Here is a 23,334-nt window from a genome sequence, read left to right as displayed (position 1 = left end):
GGGGGGAGAGCACGAAAATAAGGCAGGGTCTACAAAATTTCTAAACTGCGAAACGAAAAATAAACGATCAGAAATTGTTGGTCTGCTTCGTCCAACTTCCGGTTCATAACAAACCAGCTGTCCTCACCAAAAGGTCACTTCAAAGCGCATACCCCTTTAATGGGAACTCGTGTAATGAGTGAATTCTCCCACGACTCATCGTCTCCAGGTCTAAATGAAAATGAAAATGCTGTACGAATTCGGCGTGACCTAAATCTAGGGTTTGATGGAGAAAGTACGCCACGAATACCAGTGCAGACACCACCATCGTCGAATGGAATCCAGTCACACACCGGTTGGTGAACATGGCAAATTCTCGTTTCCTTTGCCTTTACTAAATTCTGCAGTTTCACTCTGAATTATCAAACATTTCATCCTTTGAAAATATTTTATGCTTATTATTTTTTCAACTGTTATAACTTATCTGAATAGTAAAGCGATAGATCTATGTGTGTTGATACAGCAGTAGCTTTGGCTTTGGGTGGACGTGATCGTGTTGGATTGATTCTGATTGAAAGTGTAACTTTCGTTTTCATTGATGATTGCTCTGGCCCTGGACTTTGAAATTTGTGATTGTAGTCAGCAGATCTAGATCTAGATCTAATCTAGATCTAGATCTAGATCTAGCAGAGTAGGCCTACAATACTGAATACTGTTGCAGGCAGGGCTTTTGCTTCTTTGATTTTCTCCCTACCAGACTGTTTTCGTCATTGTGTCCTAGACTCTAGACTCTAGTTTGAAAAGAGGAACCAATTGTTTGATGCAGTGGTTGATCATTGATGTAAAAAAAGATACTTTTTTTTGTTCTACACTTCTTCAGAATTGACTTCATAGGCCAGCTCTATTCAGACTCGAGTCCAATTAGCCTAGATTTTTTATCTATTTCGACTCGAGTCCGAATGGAATTTATCTATTCGGACTCAGGTTCCAAAAAAGTGTTTTATTTATTCGGACTCTGCTTCATAGTGAATGTGAGTGTAAGGAGGTTACATATTATAACTGTCATCGGGGGATTTTACGTAAAACCAGAATTTTAACTAGATTTACCTACTACTAGGACTGTGTAATGGTGTCAAAAGTCAAAAGACTGCACTTTCATTGCCAATGGCAGTGTCTCAGTACACGCCAAACGACTACTCAGGGTCTTCCACCACCACTACAGCATCATCATTACTTCCACCACCATAAAATTTGTCTTTCTACATGTTGAATTTCATTTTGTTGTGTGTTATAGTTTATGTGTAATTTTTTTTTTTTAATCACATCGCACAAAATTGACAGCAGTGGCCTCTTCCCAACACCTCTTTCCCCCAACAAGCGGAGAGTGTTTATCGCTATGTATACACGCAATCTCTTCGTTGATATAATTAACTTTGTCCCTGGCAAGGTCAACTCAACTTGGTTGTTCTGTTCATTCTAATGATGCAGGGAGTGCCACTGAGTTTAGTCTCAGTTTAGATAGATCTAGTAACTGGATATATTAAAGCTCTCGTCTCGATATGATTATAGGCCTCGAAAAAATTTTCATAAAAATTCTCTGACTATTTAGGAACAAGGGTCAGAAGTCGGAACGGATGTCATGCTGGACTCAATTCAGAGTCCGAATATAATTTTTGTCTATTCGAACTTGAGTCCGAAGTCACTTCATCATAATAATTGGTCAAGTAATTATTGACATATATATATGTAATTGGAAGGCAAATAATTTTGGGCAGTCTTTGGTTTTGGCCTTGATAAGTGAACTGGGGGTAAATATTTACTTTCAATCCCGCATACAGATGCGCTGCTTTATTTGTCAAACTGCAATATTTTTTGTTGCAGGTCATAGTACCCACTAAAACTGTCGCAAATCAATTTATTTTCAAGAAAGTTTCAAACATGACTGTAAAACATCAAATAATTGGTCAAAACGCCCCCGACTAGTCCAAAGTTCAGAAATTACTACACAGTTAAAGGCTGAATGTGATGTAGTTCCATTAAAAACCATAAAATATTTTAAAACCTATTAATTTGTGACGGAAATGAAGTCGATATATATATTCGTGTTCAGCACATCAATATTAGAAAATTGACACACATGGGTAGCTGAGTGTGAAGCGGGAGGGAAAGTAGAAGATCACAGATCATTTGAAGATCATTTGAAGATCATTTGAAGACCATTTGAAGACCTGCTAGATAAGGCGTTGTTTTCAGTGGGGACATAGAAATATTTGCAATGAGTAATGATTTTAGGGTTGGGCTGAGAATGCAGGTATGCCTCTGTGGTCAGGTCAGTACATTTTCTAGCCAATCACTTATCCTTGGCTTGAATCAGCACCATCAAAGCTGGTGAGATTTTGTCTTTTTATCGACATGATAGGCAGAATGATGATCACTCTACCCTTCATTTATTTTGCTTCTTTCTATTTTATTTGTCAAGCACCCTATCTATGATGAAGCTGTCCAAGGCAGACTTTATTGTCTTTCTCTTTAGATATTGCTTCAGACAGATTTGACTCTAGATTGCAATAGATAGGCCGCCTACATTGTGTCATGCTCATCATGTAAAATTTGAAACTGTTTTATTATGACCTGCTAATATTTGAGAATGTAATGTCATCTTTCTTTAACAGATCAGGTTCAGAAATTGGCTGGACTTAGCATTGGATTTTGCAGGTATGCTGTGGTATAGGTGTTTTTTTTTGTGTGTATAGCTTTCAACAAAATGCTTTCTTTTGCATCATGTGCTTGAAATGTACAAGCAAGTATATAACGTCTTACATTTTTTTGCTATTTAAAAATCTATGTTAGATTCACAAGGCCTTATATTGTTATGAAATTACTGATTGTGTCACTCTAAAATCTTGTCCATTGCAAAATATACTTTTGTAACTTATATTTGTTACTGTAATGTCTTTCACCCTGATATCCTTTTCATTTTTGTTCACTTTTTGGGAAATATGAGATAAAGGAATAGTCTCATTTTCATTGTACACATGACCCCTGATAAAGGATTTTGGCGGAAGAAACATACCTTATGTGCATAGTACCTCCGCATCTAAACGGTGTAGTCTCCAGTTGACAATAAACTTTTATATCTCAGAAAGAGGATAACATCGGTGGAATAATGTACTAAGCCCAGAAAGGAAAATTTTACAGAAGAGAGAAAAAGACCTGTTTTATTCTATTAACAATTGTATAAAATTGCTTTTCAGCATTTAGAATTTGAATTTCTGCAAAATTATTTCTTGAGCACATGCGTCATGCGACCTTTGCCACATATTAAGAAACAGCAATTTTATTTTTCAATTCAAAATTTTGGGCTTACTAAACTTGAGCAGGTGTCCAATGACAGGTTGGATTGATATAGATATAATATACATGTTTCTTTTTGCACAACAGTAATTTGAGGTCAACTACTTTCAAACTCTAATTCCTTAATTAACTCAGTTTATTAAATCTTGCTAGTTGTACGGGGTCTTCTTTTGTTGTATGTGCATGTAAAAGCTTCCTTTGCACTAACCCTAAGTCTCACTTGTTATTTTCAGCATCTTCGCAGAACAGTTACTTTCCCATCCATGCATTGTGCTACGAAGACAGTGTCAGGTAGGATGAAAAGAAAACTGCCTCATACATTCTAAATTTCTCTTTATTAAAATAATTTGTGCATGTTACTATATATCCGTATATAAAGACTGCCCGAGAATATAATACCACTTGAACTTATCGGTCTATGTGAGGTTTTTTTCATGTTAAGTGTTTTCATGTCTAATGCAAATAATTATTCAGAAATCTCTATATTGGAAAGTCAAGTATATTTTTCCCTTGTTTCAGTCGCAAGGCTAACTTTCTCCTTTGTTTTCGAAGAACTCTGCTGTGTTCTTGTACAATCTTGATTTTTTTTGGTGCTTACTTTTTTACTTTTGTTAATTTGTGACCATGGGAGGATGTCAGTAATCTGTTATCTTCTCAATGTATAAGTTCAGGTGCTCTCCTTCCCTGCCAATTCGCTCTCCAAATTCAGCCAATACCAATCAAGACATTATGCTTGTTTGTCGACTTGAGTATATCTTTTTATGTCCATGTTGAATTTATTTCCATTAAAATAAAGAATCAGCTCAATATAATCTTTTGTGTATGTCATTGCTTGGTTCTGACAGGTTCATCACGGTGGTTCCTGGCATCACCTGACGCCCATTTCCCTGGTCCAGATTGTGATCAATATTCAAAGGACTCAGGTAAAGGAAAACACAGGTCTACACCGTTTACTGTATCTTTACCCCCCTCCCCCCCCCCCTCCTTATATTAACACGAGGTTGATACCCCACAGTTTGGTAACTTTCATTTAGAGAATGTTTAATTTTTCGCTGTGTTGGAAAAAACAGTCAGTAATATTGATTATGTCCTTGCTTTGTTTTGCATACACTTGCAGTATCTACACATTTTGATATACTGATCATGTAGTCATACAATCAATTTAAATGCTCCCACATCGTAACCAGTCAGCACAGTGCACATCCATAGTTGGACCTATTAAACTGGAGTGAACAGGCCAATGGTATAAATGATTTTTTTTTTCAAATAAATGTCAAATGCTCAAAAAGCTGAGGTACAGGTGTCAAGTCCTTTGGACTGATGTGCTATTGGGGTTTTACATATAATCACCCTTTAAACCATGTAAAAGAGATATCTATAAACGTTGGTCCTGCTCATATTCTGGGAATTTTGTACTGATTTTTAAATTTATATAAAATTGTGACAATTTTTGTGTGCTGTTTTACATATATATGATAATCTTTCTCAGGGTGGCTTGGTGTTATGGAAAGGCCTTGGTGGTGTGTACATTGTGAAAGGAATTGGAATTGTATCAGAGAGCCTTCTCAGTGAAGTCACTACATTTCCAAGGCAAGTTGCTTCCCTCTTATAGAATCTAGTGTAATCTGCCTTTACCTAAGTCCTCTACAGGATATGAAATGAGTGATTGGTACAGAACCTTGCTGCAACACGAGGTCCATGATAGCCCACGCCAGTCGGGAAGGCACCGGGTGATGATGACAGAACCTTAAATCAGAAGACTGTAAGATCTGGTAGTTGTGCACATAGGAACATAATGCTTGTATGTCTTTTCAGTCCCAAACTGGGCGTTATTGTTAGATTTTTATAGTAGGAGACATAGCTTCTGTTTCGTTCTGATGGTTCAAATCCATTATTTAGGTATTTCTAAATTTACATTTTATTGTGAGTTTGCAAGGCTGTCTGCAGTTCCATGATACCATACTTATCGTATTGGAGATGTCAAGCACATGGATAGCCTGTTCATATTGTTTCTCAGACTGTTGTCTTAATTTCAGGCTGAACATTGTTCGCTGTTGATATCGTAATAGGGTTTTTAATAAGCTATTACAGAAGTCGTATGTACTTTACTTACTGTTGAGAATATTCTTGGACTAATGTGCTGACAGTGATAATAAGAGGCTGTCGTGCACTCCTTTTATTTGATAATGAGATGGACTTTAGCAATATTGTTACTTTTCATTAGTTCCATTTTGTTTCATATTTTGAACAGGGAGGTTTCCAGAAGAAGTACTTTGAAAAAGTATGGTGGACATTTATTGTTGAAAAGGTAAGGTTAAAAAATGTGTCATTTGCTGTTTTTGAACCTGAGGCAGTTTAATTGCTTTGTCTATGAAATAGAGAACTGTGTGTGGTTTATAGTTGTGAAAAGCAGATCAAGGCATATTTGCTCTGTGCTAGTGATGCTCATCTGTCAGGTGTATTCCATCCTGTTCCCTCTACATAAACCAACTCATGTTTGTTTGGTGACCTTCCAGAGGCACAATGTTCTATTTCATGGATTCAGGAATTGAAATTGTGATCTATTCCATGAACAGTCCATTTGTTGAAGGGCACCACATTAGTGTATGTTGTAACTTTGTGTGGTCATGGCAGATTATTGTTTAGTGAAAAGGTTTACTGACATGCAAATATTGTCTTAATTAGATGCAGCGTGAACGTATCAACAGGTGTACTATCTATTTTTACAGTTGAATGCAGTGAGTTTTCTGTTGCCCAAAAACTTAGTAGATATTATGTGGACGGAGGAAAAGCACAAACGATATATGTACATGTTCATGTCTGAGGAGCAAAGAAATAAAGCTTGCAATTATGATCAAGAAAATTGAAAAACCAGAAAATGTTCACCTGTGCATTTGTAGAAGATGCCACTGTAGTTACAAACACGAAAATTAAGATAATACTGGAAAATGCATCAGCTGCATATTTGTGGTAGTTGGTACTGTACTGATTGACTAAAACTAAAACAAGTATTTGAGAAAACTATTGTTCTGTTCTTGTACTTTATTGTCTGCCTGTAATCAGGTTTTATTTTTACTTCACAGTCTTGTGTTTGCCCTCTCGACGCCATTTTACACTGCTAGTCTTATTGAAACTGTACAAGTAAGTATAAAGTCTTGAATTTTTCTTCTAATGAATGTTCATGTGTATGGTGTATTAATGAAATATTTGGCAGTGAAAATGTTTGACTTGTTCTTTGACGTTTCATTTTTCATTCCATATTTGAATTTGAAGGATTGTGGGAATCTATTATTCTGTCGTAAATTTTAGCTTGTTAAAGCTATTGAAACTTCAGTTAGTTCCTTCAGAGTAGCTTTTTTGATGTTATTGTAAGTATGTATTTATTAAATTTGTGTGTGTGTGAGTGGTTTGCTCCTTCTTTCTTACCAAACATCTATCGTCCTGATTTCTCCTCTTTCTTTTTTGTGTTTGTTACTCTCTTGTAACACCTCTAATCTTCGGCACTTATATGACCTTATTTGTGTTGCGGTGCCGTAAAACTCTTACTAAACTGTGCATGTGTGTGTGTGTGTGTGTGTGTGTGTGTGTGTGTGTGTGTGTGTGTGTGTGTGTGTGTGTGTGTGTGTGCCTATTTATGTGTGTATATTTACATATTACATAATTCTGGTGGCCTGATCTTTTCGTCACTTTTTAGAAGAAACTACACACTTTTCAGATGTCAAAAAATGTTAATGAAGGTATAATTCAATATTCCTAAGAGCATGACAGGGCTGGATTTTCATGATTTTGAACTTAACGGCCCAAATGTAGTGGCAGTCAAAAGCAGTTTTTGAAGATGTAAGCCCTAAGCTTTAGGTTTTCCTGCTGAAGGCATGGCAGCAGCTACTTATAGAATGCTTCAGAATGAAGCCACTGGTTTTTTATTGAAGTTTTGAAAAATGTGTTTAGTATAGGCTCATAGCTTCACGGGTAAAAGCAAATGGGAATCCCCAACATACCTGACTTACTGCTGATGCTATGTATTGAAAATTATTTTTTAGCGAGATGCTTTTGTAAAGAAATTAACCCTTCAAGTCCAATACTCATCAATTGTTAAGACTTCGTATGCAACAATTGGGTGTATTCTTGAGAAATCCACCCTCTTGCGGTTTCAAAAGCTTAATTTTAAATTTATATATGATGCTTTTTAGAGGAAAGAATCGAACAGTGAAGACCTGTGTGTGTGTGTGTGTGCCCGCTTGCGTGTGCATGTGTGTGTGTGAGTGTGAGGGGGGATTGGTGGGGGGGGGCTATCAAATTTTAAAAATTTTCACTTTTGGACCATTGCTGTTGAATTAAGTTTGTACTGTTTTGAATTGTTTTAAGACATTGCTAAAGCTAAGCTTGTGGGTCCTTTTGGTTGATGTAGCTGTGTATTATTTTTGTACACATTTGAATTATTCCTCAGTAGAGAGTAATACACGGCACACCGGCAGTGGAATTTTAGTTACCGCGGGGGGTTCCCCGCCGGGCGCCTTATCATGTCGGGGTCACGGGGGTCAGCTCCCTGTCGCCGCTCTGTCTGGGCCGACTGAATTTTTAGTACTTTTCAACGTACAATTTAAGGTGTATCCTTGTATTTATGGTAATTCTCATTTAGTGCACCCAAAGCACGCATTTCTGCTCTTGAGACTCAAAAAAGAACGGACGTTGTAACTTGTCTGGTTATTTCGTTAGACGCGCTGGAGTCGGCAATGCTAAATTGTAATTTTTTTGGGACTAGCGTGAATGAAAAAAAATCAATATAAAAAAAACGCATCGTCAAAATCTGTCGAACTTTTGGAATATGAACGACATAACATTAGTGGAGATACTCAGAAAAGATGGTATCTGCGCTTATAATAGAAGGCTGTAATTTTGCAATTTTATCCATCGGGCACACAATTCGCTATGAAGTAATTCCTCCAAATACAACTTTATGTGTCTAATATAATCATGAATATTCGCATATTTTCTCGAAAGTTTATAAAAGTTATCATGAAGTTTCTCAATGAAAAGTACAAATCGATTTTAGTGCTAGAATATATCTTCAACGTAGATCTAATACACGAACAGTATCTGTTACACTCCAGAAATTGCTTACTTTTCTTAAAACGCTAAGTCTAGGTTTTGTAAGTTGACTGAATAATAGGGATGACTTCTCGTAATTGGGTTATAAGAATAATTTCTAGCTTTCCAGGGACACTGAATCAGCACCAGACTTTTCCAGCTTTTTTTATGTTTCTATATATGACCATTTGCAATAACTGACAATGTGACTGATTTCTTTACATTCATAATTGTGTCCGCGCATATTTCCTACACAAAAACTAATAATGAATGTTTTAGCTGTCATTATTTTTATTCCATACTGGAAGTTTATCTCTACCCATGTATTTACACGGTTTTGTGGTTTTTTAAATCGCTTATATTATATCTTTTTAGTTGTATGCAGGCTGCCACAGACACAGCATGATTCATGAACAAACGCAGAGTAACTTTCTCTTGTTTAATAGTAAAATAAGAGCTAACGCTGATCGTCTTTAGTTAAAATATGCAGATGTGCATCTTTCTTCTCTTATAACTTGACTATTACTACTACCGCAGATTTAAGATTTCTCATGGTAAAAGACATGATATTCGTAGTCAGTTTAACACAGAATTTGGAGAGATCTGTCGTGCCTTTTTTAAAATAACAATCATTTATTCATAACTTTGTAACTAAAATAGGACAAATTGGGTACTCTACAAACACTTGTCTAGAACAAAAACTAAGGCACAGAAACTAACCATTCTAACGCAGAATAAATCTCAAGACATTGAGCTTTTAGTACATCCGCGTAATGGTTTGCTGTGTGGGATGGGGAAGAAGTTATATCGTTTTAAACATAGTCAAAAATGCGAACTTCCCGACCGACGCTGGCAAAGTCGCCTCAGGGCTCATTAACCCCGTGACCCCGAGCAGGGGAGCTCCGGCGGGCTGCTGAGTCACGCGAACTAAAAGTAACAGAATCGGGCGAAAAGTGACGCCGTGAATAACAACTGGTGTGTAGAATATTGGTTATGCTCTTCACCTTGCTCTCAAAGGATGTGGGATTGATTTGCAGGAGGGAAAGATACTTTTGTTAAGCTTCTCTTTATTTTTGGGGGGAGTATAATGCACATTGTCTTCTTACATGATTTTTAGTTGTGTCAACAGTGGTGTTGAATATTTCCTACTAATGTTGAAAACAAAAATAATAACAAAGTGTAATGTTGATGCAAGAGAAGCTTATTCCAGCCTGACCATGTCACTTCACAGTGTGTATCAGAGCTGCCCACCATTTCAAATTTTGGTGGAATCGTTACAATTTGTGTTCAGTTTTACGAAAATACGATCGTAACATCCCTGATTCAGATTTTTTGGAAAAATGTTGGCTACCCTTACCCAGCTCCAACCTTTCTGGTGTATGTATAGGGAAGAAAAATAAAACAAACTACCAGACCCAGACAGACTATGTCACTATATCATGTGCAGCTGTTCTTACTTTAACAGTATGAACACCCTCTTTTCATGGAGCCCTTGTAGTCGATCAGTGCCACTTTGCCCTAAGGAAAACATAAGAAGTGCCAGAGTCAGGAGTAACGCAAACATTCAATTGACAAGGTGTAAAAAATTCCTGCCCTTTTGTATCATCACACCCTTGTTTACTTGACATTTGTATTATACTTCACTACAGCCCCTGTCCTTGGCACCCCTTCGAAGAAGATTTTCCAGGGGGGTTTGCGTGGCCTAGGGGTTAAGGTGTTTGCCTCTCATTCAATAGGTCCTAGGTTCGAATCCGGAGAGCGACTAAAAATGTTCTTCTCTAAAATGTTCTCCTTTCACATCCTTTCCTACTCTCTAACAATGTTCCATCGTCTGCTTTCATCCCCACTTTCTGCCTCCTCCTCTGGGCTCCTGGCTCTTTCTGCAGCCTTTCTACTGCTACTCCTTGGCTCCTTCTTACTGCTGGCTTTCAGCCACACCCCTTATCTTATGATAGGAAAGGTCTACACCTAGCCTTTTTGGACAAGGGTGAAAAATGTCGGAGGACTGGTGTGTAAGTCGCGCTCGTTAAAGATCCCTTGGTGGTTCAAAAACGATGAGTCGGCTTTGCCCCCCCTAACTCAAAATGTTTTTAATGTGGACTACGCGCTAATGTGACCTTATGCTGTTGCGAGCGCCGTAAAACACTTACCAAAACAAAAGAAAATTTTCCTGTACATGCCTTGATTTCCACAGAGTGACATTGCAAGTGAAAGGCCTGGTGTATTTGACGTGCTGTTTGAGGGTGTGGCCAGGATCGGCAGCTGGGGTGTACCCCGGACATCCCGACAGCTTCCAATCTGGCAATTGGCTCTGCCCACAGTTGTGCTGCGGCTGTCTCACTATGTTGTTAGTTCTATAGCACAGTTCACTGTTACCTCCACCATGCAGTTGGAGCAGCAAGAAATGAGGGTGAGAGTGTTAATAAAACTTACATCCTTTAGAATGTAACAAAATTGTTGGGATATTTTTTGTTTGTTTGAGGGTTTATGTTCTGATAAAAAGAAAGTGGTTCAGTATTAAGTTTCCCAGATGGCTCTCACTTGTTTTCAATATTTTACCTGGGTGGCTAATACTTTCCATTTTCCCTTCTCGGTCCCAAGAGGGATATGTGCTCACAATGCTGGACATGGATGGAAAAGAAAACTTGCCATTAACTGATTTTATTAGACTTTATTTTAGCATGATAGAATTGTCATGCACTTCATATCTGTCCCTCTGCCAAAATCCGGTATAAAAGCTGAAACCATAAGCTCAGACTCGTGCGGGTAATTAGCGAAGGATATTTTCAAAAAAGAATTGAGTGAGCTTTGTATATGCACACATCACAGAAAGTCTACCCAGAAGGTAGCCTTGTGCAAGATGTTTTGCCACTTTGCCTATAATTTGAATAAAAATTTCTGTAAGATCCCTCTAAACTTGTACAATATATGAATTGAGCTCACTGTAACAGTTGTTCCTTTATTTTTTTTTCTGTTCTTTGCACCATGTGGTGTTGATATTTTCAGCTTTTAGATACAGTGGCTGAACTTTATAAGCCAATATGTTTTGTTTGAATCTTTTATCTAACTGCAAAGAAATATTAATCTTAAGTCTTTGCTGGTTTCTAATTTGCTTCTACTCTCGTGAAAAAGTTGAAGACTGTTATTGTATGGGGCAATGAAAATGAAATTGAATTTTGCATTGAACTTCACTGAACTTCATGTAGTAGAAGCATAACATGCAAGACCTTCATAAGGGCTTTAAAAATTGTTTGCAACAAAGGTAGAAGAAAAAAGGAAGCTGGTGAAACCTCTCCACCCCAGACCTTCTCCTGTAGTCCTACTGGATAACGGGCGAGAGTATTGAAGTTCTTAATGAACGGGTTAGCTGTGTTCAGGTAGAAGTTGCCTACTGCTTCCTCATCTGCTGTAAATGCCTGTTTTCTCTTCTTTATTTTTGAAGCTTGTTCATTTATTTAGTAGAACTCTTGACTTTGGGTTTGATTTCCTGTTCGGATGTTTTGCAGGCTTTCTTCCAGGTGATACCAGAGATTGGAGATGGGTGTTGTTTTTGTAACTTGTGTTTTTGCACCTATGATTATTATTGTGTTCTGGCGAGGTTTTGTCCGCTTGCTCCTGAAGGAAGAGACTAAAAGTTTAACAGTGGAGTGAACAAGATGAAATGCTGCCTTCCATAAAAGTCAAATTGGTGTAATAGAATAGGTTGGATGAACAACAATGTAGTGAGTGAAGAAAACATATCTCATACTCACTTGTACATAATCATGTCTTTATTATTGCCACAGGGATGAGTCCTTGAGCAAGTCACATTTATTCTACTTCAAAAATAAGGGAATGATCGGCCATGGTATTTTTAATTATTTGAGTTTGTTGATTTGTTTCCCTCATTTGCTTAACCGTGTCCATACGTCGTGTTTTACTATCGTATCCATACGACGTGGGGAACTCTGTGCCACCACTTTCCAAAGAGGAAATTACTCGTTAATCCGATCCGTACGCTTTGCATAGCAGTCCGTCAAAATGATTTTTGGAGAAATACTGAAAGTTTCAAAGAGATCTTCGTACTAGAAGTATTCTAAAATGTGAAGAATACAACCTAGGGGGTACAAAATGACCCCAGGGCGTACGAATAGGGTTAAGAGGATTTTTGCAACTTGTAACTTGTTTTCCTGTAAATATGCCATCGTGAAACCTTTCTCATTAAAGGGCAGTTTTAACAGTTTTTATGCCCTTCACTTCTTTCTTTTCATCTGTCTATAGGATCAGCCAGGCCAGGGGAACAAGGAGCCGAGCTCCTACGAGGTGTACTTCCCAGAGCTGCTGGCTTCTTTCACCGGGGGAATCATGGCGGATATCATCACCTTCCCTCTGGAGACTGTGCTACATAGACTCTATGTGCAGGTAGGCAAGGGCCAGTGTTTCATCTGGTGAAAGATGGAGGACTATATTGTAGTATATCACCTGTTTTGAGGGATGGCAGGAGTCAATATTTGTAAGTTCGGGGATGTCACTCCTCTCATTTATGTATCATATGTGAGCGTGCCTGGGTAAAGGTACCAAAAGACGCATTTGTTCGAGCCGAGATATCAAGCCTGAAAGGTCAAAAATAGAATTTTTGACAGGTCAAAAATAGATTTTGACAAAAACCTAAGTTCCAATAAAAATGGATTCTTTAGCCATTAATATATCGATATTTACAAGGACTTGAGTTTCTTTTATTTTAAAATACATTTTTTAAAGATGTTTTTTTAACACGAGGTAAATTGGTTTTCTGAGTAAACACTGCAGATGGTTTCTCTCGTCCATTCATAAAGTCAACTCAATCACAATCATCATCATCATCATCATCATCATCATCATCATCATCATCATCATCATCCAGTGCCAGATCTGCGACAGACATCGGCGATCATGGTTCTCCATTCATTCCTTTTTCTCGGATGCTCTCAAAAAAGCTACGTTTCCCTGATCTTTCCCTGTTACCCATTTGTTAAGGTTCCCTAAGTATGTTGTTCTGGGCCTTCCCTTGCCTCGCTTGCCCTCAATTTTGCCAGTGAGAGCTAGATGTTCAAGACCCTTATGTCAATTTATGTTTCCCAAAAACTGCATTTGTCATTACCTGATTGTTTTTAACATTGAGCGTCCTACGTGGGCTTCATCAAGCACTACCTCATTTGGTTTCTTTTCCTTCCACGATACTCTTAGCAGTTTCCTAAGAAACCACATTTCTGTTGCTTCTATTTTATTTTCATTGTCTTTAGTGATTGTCCAGCATTCACAGCCATATAAAATCACAATGCATACCAAAATTTAGGTCATTTTTTTCCCCTCTCTAATGGCGGGTAGTGCGCATGAATATCTAGAACATGTAAACTAAGCGAAGGCTTGCGCATCCACACCCTTTCGTCTTTTTGGAGAGCAAACTTGTATCGCCAATTTCTGCTCTAGGCAAACCTAGATCTATTTCTTGAAGAAAATTCTTGCTCAAAGCAGAGGTGATTTTGTTTTGAAGACGTAATATAAACACTTTGAAGCTGTTCTTTTATCATAGCTGCGTTTGTGAGTAGCGGATGTGTTGTGTGGTCATCTCGAAGCGTAGATCTATCTATCTGAAACAGAAACAAAGGGGAAACTTTAAAGCCGTTTTTCTCAAAACTTTTTTTCCGTACCGTGCGTTTCAAAATCACCCATATCTAAAAAAAAACTACTAAAGAAATCTTAAAAATTCAAAAAGCATATTGTTCAGAAATGATCTCTGTACATGGACATGCAAAAAAACTGGGATTCTTCAAAATGCGTCATTTGTACCTTTCACCAGGCACACACATATTTGTGTGTGTTTGTTTTGGTTCAATTTAGTCCTGCAACTGCTGAATATATGTGCTCTTCATTTATGGGAAAAGCAATGCACTTAGGGTTATACCTCATCAGATGTGTCACTCAGAACCTGCAAATGATACATTGTGTACTTAAGGGTGGTAAGAATGTAGATATTTTCATTGCTTATTATAGAATGACATAAAGCACTAGCATCTGCATTAGGTAGAATGTTGTGGTCTCCTCACTTTTTCATTGATCAAAGTCACACAGTTTTGGCTTCTGCTGTCGTGGTGTTGGCCTTTGTATTTTCTTCATAAGTTAAAAGTAGTGAGAACCTGTATTTTAAAAAATTTTTAACTTAAATAACACTTTTGGAGTATACGTTTGGTTTGTGTGTTGACATCTTGGCAAGGCAGGATCAAGCTACTGGCAGATGTGTGTGCTTTTCATGCCTGCATGTGAAGCCAGACACTTCATTTCCCAAAGTGACATTTCACAGATATGAGCAAAATCTCTCCGTAACTGAGCAGCAATTCAACTGTACCCTCCTGTGATGCTATGCATAATGTTGTGAAGGGTAACATTCTTAATCTCAGTCCAAAAGTTAACACATTTTGTGCTTTTTGTGCTATCTTTTCTGTCTGTTCAAATTCAAATGTAGCTAATTTATGTTTTTGAAGGAAAGGGGGTGTGTGTGTGTGGTGGGGGGGGGGGGGGGGATATGAAGGAAGAAGTTTTACTTTTCTTAGATTCTTAAAATAATATGAATTTGGTGGCTCTAGGAGAGGAATGACAAGAAAAAATATTTCTATGTGTATCAGGTTTATGTCATTATTTCCTTTCCTGTATAACATTATTAAGGGAAAAAGAAATAACAACATGTGCAGGTTTTCAGTAATCCAACTTTATTTTGTTCTTTTAGAGAAGTTGAACATTTCCACGTGTTGTAGTACAATGTGGAAAATATGTAAACGTGGTATTTAAATAAGCAAACCTACACTGGAATCTGCTTAAGCCTAACACAGTCATCAGAAAACAATGGTACATGGAAAGAAAACGAAATCCATTGTTTATTTCCTTCTATTTGAGCAACCTCTTAAAACTAAAAACCTGGCTAAACCCAACAAAATTAGGTGATCTCACAGATTTTGGTTAAAGTGTACTCCACTGTAGTTCATTATTCTTCAGAAGGGCTCTGATAGTTGGCCATTGGCACTTGAATATACTTCAAGTCTTTTTGAAATTATTTCCACTGGAAGTCTGATGGCTTTTGAAAGTGATGGACTCTCCAGTACACATTTTCACTTCTTATTTTGTCTGAAAGTGGCTTAATGATGTACTAAACAAAATTATCTGTATAGTTTGTTTAAAAAGTGTATGGAACTAGAAATGTGAAGTTTTTAACCTTCTAGTCACGGTTGTTAAGGTATCTTGCAAAAAGAAAATATTTGTTGTATATAAGTTCCCTTCTTAATCCGGACAGAAATGCATTAAAAACTCCTATAAAGTGTTAAGTAGCTTCCCAATATGGTGTTTGTCTGTCAACCCTAAGGTCCACAGTTCAATCCCTTCAAGTATCATGGGTTTTTACTCAGTTTTTCTACACGTCCTGATCCTAGGGTAGGTAGGATTGATCACTTTGTCTTCTTGGATAAGGATGAAAAATTTGGAAGGTGCATGCTATGTGGAAGTTTCACTCATTAAAGATTCCATAGTGGTTTTAAGATTGAAAAGAATAGGCTCTTTTTGTTCGCCTTCTGGACAAGAATTTAAAATGAATTCCAACCCAAAAGCTGAAGGCACTCTCATCAGTATAGATATTAAGACTACTTTCATAAACGGTACTTGGTTGACTTTCTGGCAAGGCATGATTCTGCATTCTTGGTAGATAAATGACTGTATATAATAATAATAATAATAATAATAATAAATAGCATTTGTATAGCGCATATCCCCGCTCAACAGCAGGCTCTATGCGCTTTACACTATATTATTACCCCAGCAGACCATAGAACACTCCGAAACATTCTCAGCTTCCCAGGAAGCATACAGTGCAAGCAGCTGATTAAGCGCTTAAACACAAACAAACTGATAAGATCTTTCGCTGTCTGTAGCCGGGTACCCATTCCCACCTGGGTGAAGAGAGGAAAATTCGTGTAAAGTGCCTTTCCCAAGAACACAACGTCGAGCCCCTGACGGGATTCGAACCCACGACCTTACGGTTGCGAGTCTGAGAGCCTTACCACTAGGCCACCGACCATATAGAATCAGCTGCACTGTGGGATGAAGATCTTACAGTCAGTTACCTCCTGAACTCTATCAGGGGTATGTGGAGAAGAAGAAAAAGACTCCTATGATTACTGAATTGTCAAAGTGGTGCCCCTTTACGGTGATACTGTTGTGAACATTTACCTTTGTTTTTGTCTTTATTTTTGGTGAGTCAACAATGTGGAGGTGGACAACAAAACCGTGCTGTGTTCAATGGATTTTTTTTTTCTTATTGTGTTGACCCTTTTATTTGTTTTTGATTTATCAGACTTGCTCATTTTCTGTTTATAAACATGGTATTGTATATGTGTATAGTTATTTATTGGAAAAGTAATAATTTTCATTCTTTTTTGTCAAGGGCACAAGGACAATTATAGACAATACAGACTCTGGCCTAGGGGTTGTTCCCATCATCACGGGCTACGAAGGCTTTGTCGACTGTTTCCGTGGGATACTGGCAGAGGAAGGAATCCCTGGTTTTTACCGTGGCTTTGGTGCTTTGGCTTTACAGTACGGGATACACGCCATAATCCTGAGAATGGCCATGTTCCTGTTCGATAAGCTTTCCAAGGAAGTGAGGCGAAGGCAGGAGTTACAGAGACAGTCAAAAGGCTCAAGCTCATATCGAGACTTGAAACTTGCAGAAAGAGGAGATGCTTTATAACAGGTAATGCATTTTTTTGGGTTATTTGATCGTATAATCCTTGTGTTGGTGTCATGAATCACCTTTTAGAGTGATGTAATTTTAAAAAATAATATGAATTAATTAACCAGTAATGTACTCAGGGGCTCCTTTTATTTGGATATCATTGCAAAAGATTTTGGGTCATCGCATGTAAGCCTGTCAACATATACTGATACTAATTAGAATTTTCTTGTACCCGGGCAAATACTTGTGTGAGATGTTGGCCCTGAAGTATGTGTAAATGTTTCATTTATAAATTTAAAAATTATTTTTTTGGGGGGGTAAGGGGGGGGGGGGGAATATTCTGACATTGGTTTATCACTACTTTGTGCATGATGTGACGTGTAGTAGCCTTTGTACTATTGTTTGATCCGCTTTGGTTTTTGTGTAGCTACATTTTTCTACACTGATGTAGGTTTTGATAAGTGTGGACTTGCCAGCCTTTCTTCTCTATTAGACCGGATGCTGCGGACTGGGCTAGTGAATTGAAGAATACTACTTTTAATTGACTGTATAGTGTAATACTTATGTTTGGATTCAGAGAGTTTTCTGAGTTTGTCCGACCCGTTTTCCCATTTCTTCACCTGAAATATTTATAGAATCTGTTTGATAAATGGAGTCCATCTAAGGGTTTGCTGTTTTACCCTATCCGTACGCCCTGCGGTCATTTTGTACCCCCGGTGTTGCATTCTGCACATTTTAGAATACTTGTAGTGCAAAGATCTCTTTGACACTTTCAATATTTCTCAAAAAATAATTTTAACAGACTGCTATGCAAAGCGTACAGATAGGATTAATGAGTAAATTTCCTCTTTGGAAAGTGGTGGTACAGAGTTCCCCTCATCATATGGATACGATAGTAAAACATGACGTTCTGATAGGGTTAAAGATTTGTATTGTACAGTCAACTTCACTTGTGTTGAAGTCACTTGGGTTAATCTTTGGTTAAATTGATCTTTGTCTCAAGTCCCAGCAAGTCATCTTCTTTACGTTTGTTGCTGCCGTTTTTACCACAGTACTGAAATAAAAATAATATGAGCAATGGGAAAGATTTTGTCATGTCATTATGTCCCTTGATTTTGTGGTCCCAATTGTTCAGTTGAACTTTGGAAGAGTTGATCTTTTATTCACTCCCCCAACGTCATCAACTCATCCATAATGGACTGTAGCTGCGTTCTGTCCAGAGTATGTGACAATCATTGTTTATTGTTTATGTAATATTCCTTTGCAGGTGGAGAATCATTTAGAACTGTTGCTGAAGTGACCATTACTCAGGTCTGTATGAGCATTCTGGCTGTGCACTGACATGATGGTGGATTGCTCTCACATGCGAACTTCATCACTTGCAGCTCAAGAGTTTAACTCATTGAGCTGAGTAAATCAAACTATCATTGTGTAAAATGTGAACTTATGTTTGCATTAGTTTTGTAGGACATCATTGTAATTTTTGTGTTTTGTCTTGCAAGTTGTTGTTTTTTCTTTTAACTCATCTTTGACACAATGAATTTGTTTCTTTGACATAGACCCATTTTGTTTTCAATTTATCAGACGTTGCTCATTTTCTGCTAATTGATATGCCATGAACATGTTTTTGTTTCCTAAGTTGATTGAATTACATTTTATGCAATGCCCTTGATAATGATATCAATTGTATATTTGTATACTATTTTTATCCCCAGTAAAATGTTTTGCTGCTTGCATAGTTGTCTTTCACTTGTTCAGTAAATTCCATGTGTATCCAGTTATATTCTTATTCTGTTGTGAACTTATCCTACACAGGTGCATGGGATGGATGCAGCATCCATTTAAGTCTTACAGATTTGCTGACAGTAATGTGTTTCCCACATTTCATATTGGCAATGTGATAGATATGTTATTCGAAGCTTAATGAGCCCAGCTTATTGAACTGAACATCAAAATGTCGTTTTGATTGTCAAAATGAGAGTCTGTACACTGTCAGTGCTTTGTGAAAAAATGTGCAAAATTGTATAGGTTTAACGCCCCTTGCAGCACTGTAAGGCTAGGTTTGCTTTGTGTGTCTGTTTTCGTAATGTTATATATGCAATAGTAAGTGTGGCTGCTTTGAGTAATGTTGTTGTTGTTATTGATCCAGCTTTGAGTAATGTTCACTGCCAAAGTTTGAACTGTTCACGTCTCAGATGTTTGCTGAACCCCTCATTGTTTGTGGGAGACATTTTTTTTCACACTCTCTCTTTGTGTGTTATGTGCAATGTTATGTAACTCTTTAAGTCTTATTGTACATAGTACTTCACAGGTAGTCACTGAAAAATGCCTATACATAGAGATAGTCTTAATGTAGTGTCGTTATAATTAAAGCCAGATTTTTAAATTTGGGGTAATATGGTAATATGGTATGGTGTGCCTCTCAAGGAACTGAGTTTGGGCAGCAAAAAATGTTTTAATGTAAAGCCAGAGCTTTGGTAAACTGCCTCTTGTTCATGAGAAAGTCCCAAAGATATGAACGTCGTAGTATTCTTTTGCCTTTATCTGACTTAATATGCTTTAGGATAAGACATATTTAGCTTGTCTTAGTATAATAAACGTTTGTCATTGATGCTTGTGACTTTTCAAGAAAAGTGAATGTGTACAACTGCTGACACAAGCAGCACGTCCTGATTCTCCAGAACTTGTTTCTTTTTTGTGCTTTCTGTTTTTCTTTTTTTTAATGACAGAATGATTTGAATGAACTTCCTCGTATATCCTTGTAGACGAGGGAGAATATTGTTGCCCTGGGGTGGTTGGTTTCTTCTTTCCTATCAAACATCTATCGTCCTTATCTGTCCTCCTTCTTTCCTATCAAACATCTATCATCCTTATCTGTCCTCCTTCTTTTTTGTGTTTGTTACTCTCTTGTATCACCTCAAATTTTTGGCACTTATATATGACCTAATTGTTTTGCAAGTGCCGTAAAATACTTACTAAAACAATTGTTGCCATGGTAGTTGTTGAAGCCTTTGTTGGATTGATTTGGTCTTGTTGGAACAATACATACCCAGTCAGTTTCTTAAGAGAACAGCTGAAGTGTTTTTGTTTCATTTTCATGTTTCCTTGTATGTGTGTATTCATACTTACACAGAAATAAATATTAGCTGGTAACATAGAAAATGGGCAATGTTTTTCAGGCACTTTAATAGCAGTTGGGCCAAATTGAAACAAAGTGGGCAATAGTCTCGTGTATAAGAGTGGGAGAACTCATGTTGAATGTATCTTGTCTATTGTCATTTGTTCTTTGTATTTGTCTCTCTTCTATAATGTTTTGTGAAGATAACGTTTTATCATCTGCTACTCTCAAGTGCTCTTGTGAGCTACATTTGTCATTTTTTTCCATTTCGTATTTTCTTGATGTTAGCATTGTATACTCAGACAGCAGAAACTAGTGCTGACTTTTCTACAGTTTTATGAAGCACATATTCTTTTGCATGCAGAGAAGGGTAGTGTGTGGTGCTTAGTTAAAGTGCCTTCTCTCAGTTATGTAGGTGACTGAGTGGACATGACACAAATATATTGACCTTTGTCCAACCCTTAGTGTCAGTATCCTTTACTTTACATTCTCGTAAAAGGCACTTCTTTCCCATCTTTACTTACTTACTGTCATGTTCCTCTGTTACGTGTGAAGCTCTGGTTGGAGGATGTACAAGCTTGTGCCTTCCCATGTGAGCAGGAAATATGTGTATGAATATTCAGTTGCAACAGGACTATGTCAAAATAATGGCTAATGTGCTTATAATAAATATAAAGCATGCCTGAGAGATTAAGTTTGATACTGTGTGTTTGTTATTGATGTTGTCTTTCATTTGATGCCCGCCATTGTAAATGTTTGGAGGTTGCCATTAAAATGATTTTACCAGCTGGAATCTCTAATTCTGTTTGTTTTATTGAGTCCTGAATTGTATCGTCTGGGCTGAATTTGTATTTTCTGTTTAAAAGCACTTATTCGTTTATTCTGTAGCCATCAGTGATGGGAGCACCCTCTATATACGACATGGCAGCCTGCGATCTGCCCCCCTCCCCCCCCCCACACACACACAAAGCCCTCTTTGTTCGCTGACTCTGTGAGGACATCACTAACAATTAGTGAACTTGTCCATTCTGGGATGTTGTCCTCCCATCTATTTCCCTGTCTGCCTTGTTCACCCCCCATGTGTAGATGGTTGCAGGGCACACTGGTTTTTTCCCCTATTATATGTTTGTCTGTCTTTTCTTTACCTTGCACTAAATGACGGTTATTATGTTGATGTGTTTCTCTTTAAAAACTAACGCAACCTGGCCCTCCTTGTTCTCGGCCATGCAGGAGTGTCTTGGCAGAGAATGCCTTTGTTAAGGTGATCGTGAGGTGTTTCCATTCCTGTTTCGTTTGACTTTTTTTTTTACTGTGGTCAAGAAGTTTGCTCAGGGTCTACGACTTGCCCGATTCTGTTTTCTTGCTGGTGTTTAGGGGGTGCTTTGGTTTTGGTGTGGTTTGTTCTTTCTTTCCTATCAAACATCCATCGGGGGACTCTCGTGGCCTAGAGGTTAAGGTGCTGGCCTCTCATTCTAAGGTCCCAGGTTCGAATCCGGGTAGCGACCGGAACATTTTCTTCTCGAAATTAGTCTTTTTTTCACCTCCTTTCCTGCTCTCTAGCACTGTTCTGTCGTCTGCTTTCGTCTCCTTTTTCTGCCCCCACCCCGTCACCTCATTTGCCCCCACCTCTGGGCTCCCGACTTTTTATGCAGCCTTTATACTGCTACTCATTGGCTCCTTACTGCTGCTTTTTCAGCCACACCCCTGATCTTCTGGTAGGAAAGACCTACACCTAGCTTCTCGGACAAGTGCGAAAAATCTCGGAGGGCCCGTGTGCAAGTTGCGCACGTTAAAGATTCCTTGGTGGTCTAAAATCGATAAGAGTAGGCTTCGGCCGCCACCCGGGCAAAATTCAAAATTTCCTACCAATTGAAAATGTTTGGTGTGTCCCGTGCGCTCATGTGACCTTACGCAGCTGCGAGCGCCGTAAAACACTTACAAAACTAAACAAAACATCCATCGTCCTTATCTCCCCTCCTTTTTTGTTTGTTACTCTCTTGTAATGTCACCTCTAATCTTCGGCACTCATATAACCTTATTGTGTTGCAAGTGCCGTAAAACGCTTACTGAAAGAAAAACAACCGGTTTTATTCTTCTTCGTTGACGATTGGGTCTTTGTTGGAGGTGTTCAAGAGTTTGTAAAAGCATCTAGTTATTCTAATCTGTACTGTAAGACATTTATCCTCTTCTCAGTGTCTGCTATCAGAATCCACAGTTCACGGCATACAAGAGATAACCAAGGGGCAAATGAGTCTAATAATTGAGCCGAGATCGATGTTGCTCCAAACGGCCTTCAGTTTTGTCACTGCTGTTGCTGTGTTATCAGTTGAAAATAAACGTAGAATTAAATCAGACTTTCAGTCTCAACCTTATTAGCCGCTTTAAGGCTTGGTGTAGTGACAAAGCTGGAGAGAGAGAGAGAGAGAGAGAGAGAGAGAGAGAGAGAGAGAGAGAGAGAGAGAGAGAGAGAGAGAGAGCAACTGTGACTTCTGCACTTAATTAATTAAGAGCTCTGTTTATTATTTTGATTGCTCACGGAATGTTATACATGTACCTTCTCCGTCCAATCTCACTGAATGGAGTGCATGAAAAAACGCCCTTTCGCCCTTTCTCGTAGATAAAACGGGCGCCGAAGTACACATTGTCGCCCACTCAGCCGCTTCTCAAGTCTGTAAAATAATAACTCCATATTATGTATCTTCCTAGATCTATGAGCTCGTATGTAAGGTTGTTAGGTACGGAACATTTTAAAAAGTTTGTACTCTGTCCATGTTCGTTTTAGATCGAGGCTCAGAACACCCACAGCATTACTGCTAATAGTCTACATGTAGTCATTTTTCATGAGAATTGCTTGATCAGCTTATCTGTCTGTTAGTCATTAAAATGATTGAGTTAATCAAGGACTTAACAGAGGTTAGAAACAACTTCTGAAATATGGCCTCAAATCAGCAAATTGCTCGTCTAAATTCTGTGCGAACTAACTTTATGGTCTGCAGGTTTGTCTCCTGTTTTGTAACGGCCTTGCCTCCCCCTCCCCCCCCCTCTCTCTCTCTCTCTA

At 38.1% G+C, this 23,334-nt stretch overlaps 1 protein-coding gene across 1 annotated transcript; it reads left to right on the top strand.

Moving 5' to 3' along the window:
- The first annotated feature begins 89 nt into the window (after nucleotides 1-89).
- Nucleotides 90-21,069, top strand: LOC101864219 (solute carrier family 25 member 46). Its single transcript, XM_005096914.3, has 11 exons — nucleotides 90-334; nucleotides 2,652-2,694; nucleotides 3,567-3,624; nucleotides 4,179-4,256; nucleotides 4,823-4,923; nucleotides 5,585-5,641; nucleotides 6,417-6,474; nucleotides 10,616-10,831; nucleotides 12,682-12,822; nucleotides 16,868-17,176; nucleotides 18,426-21,069. The coding sequence occupies exons 1-10, from the start codon at nucleotides 160-162 to the stop codon at nucleotides 17,171-17,173; spliced, it is 1,233 nt and encodes a 410-aa protein (XP_005096971.1). The 5' UTR covers nucleotides 90-159; the 3' UTR covers nucleotides 17,174-17,176; nucleotides 18,426-21,069.
- Nucleotides 21,070-23,334: the final 2,265 nt, after the last annotated feature.

This window comes from Aplysia californica, unplaced genomic scaffold, assembly GCF_000002075.1.
Source record: "Aplysia californica isolate F4 #8 unplaced genomic scaffold, AplCal3.0 scaffold00142, whole genome shotgun sequence".
Lineage (NCBI taxonomy): Eukaryota > Metazoa > Mollusca > Gastropoda > Aplysiida > Aplysiidae > Aplysia > Aplysia californica.
Note: the sequence above shows the minus strand (reverse complement) of the source record. Positions and strands in the feature narration are given on the sequence as shown.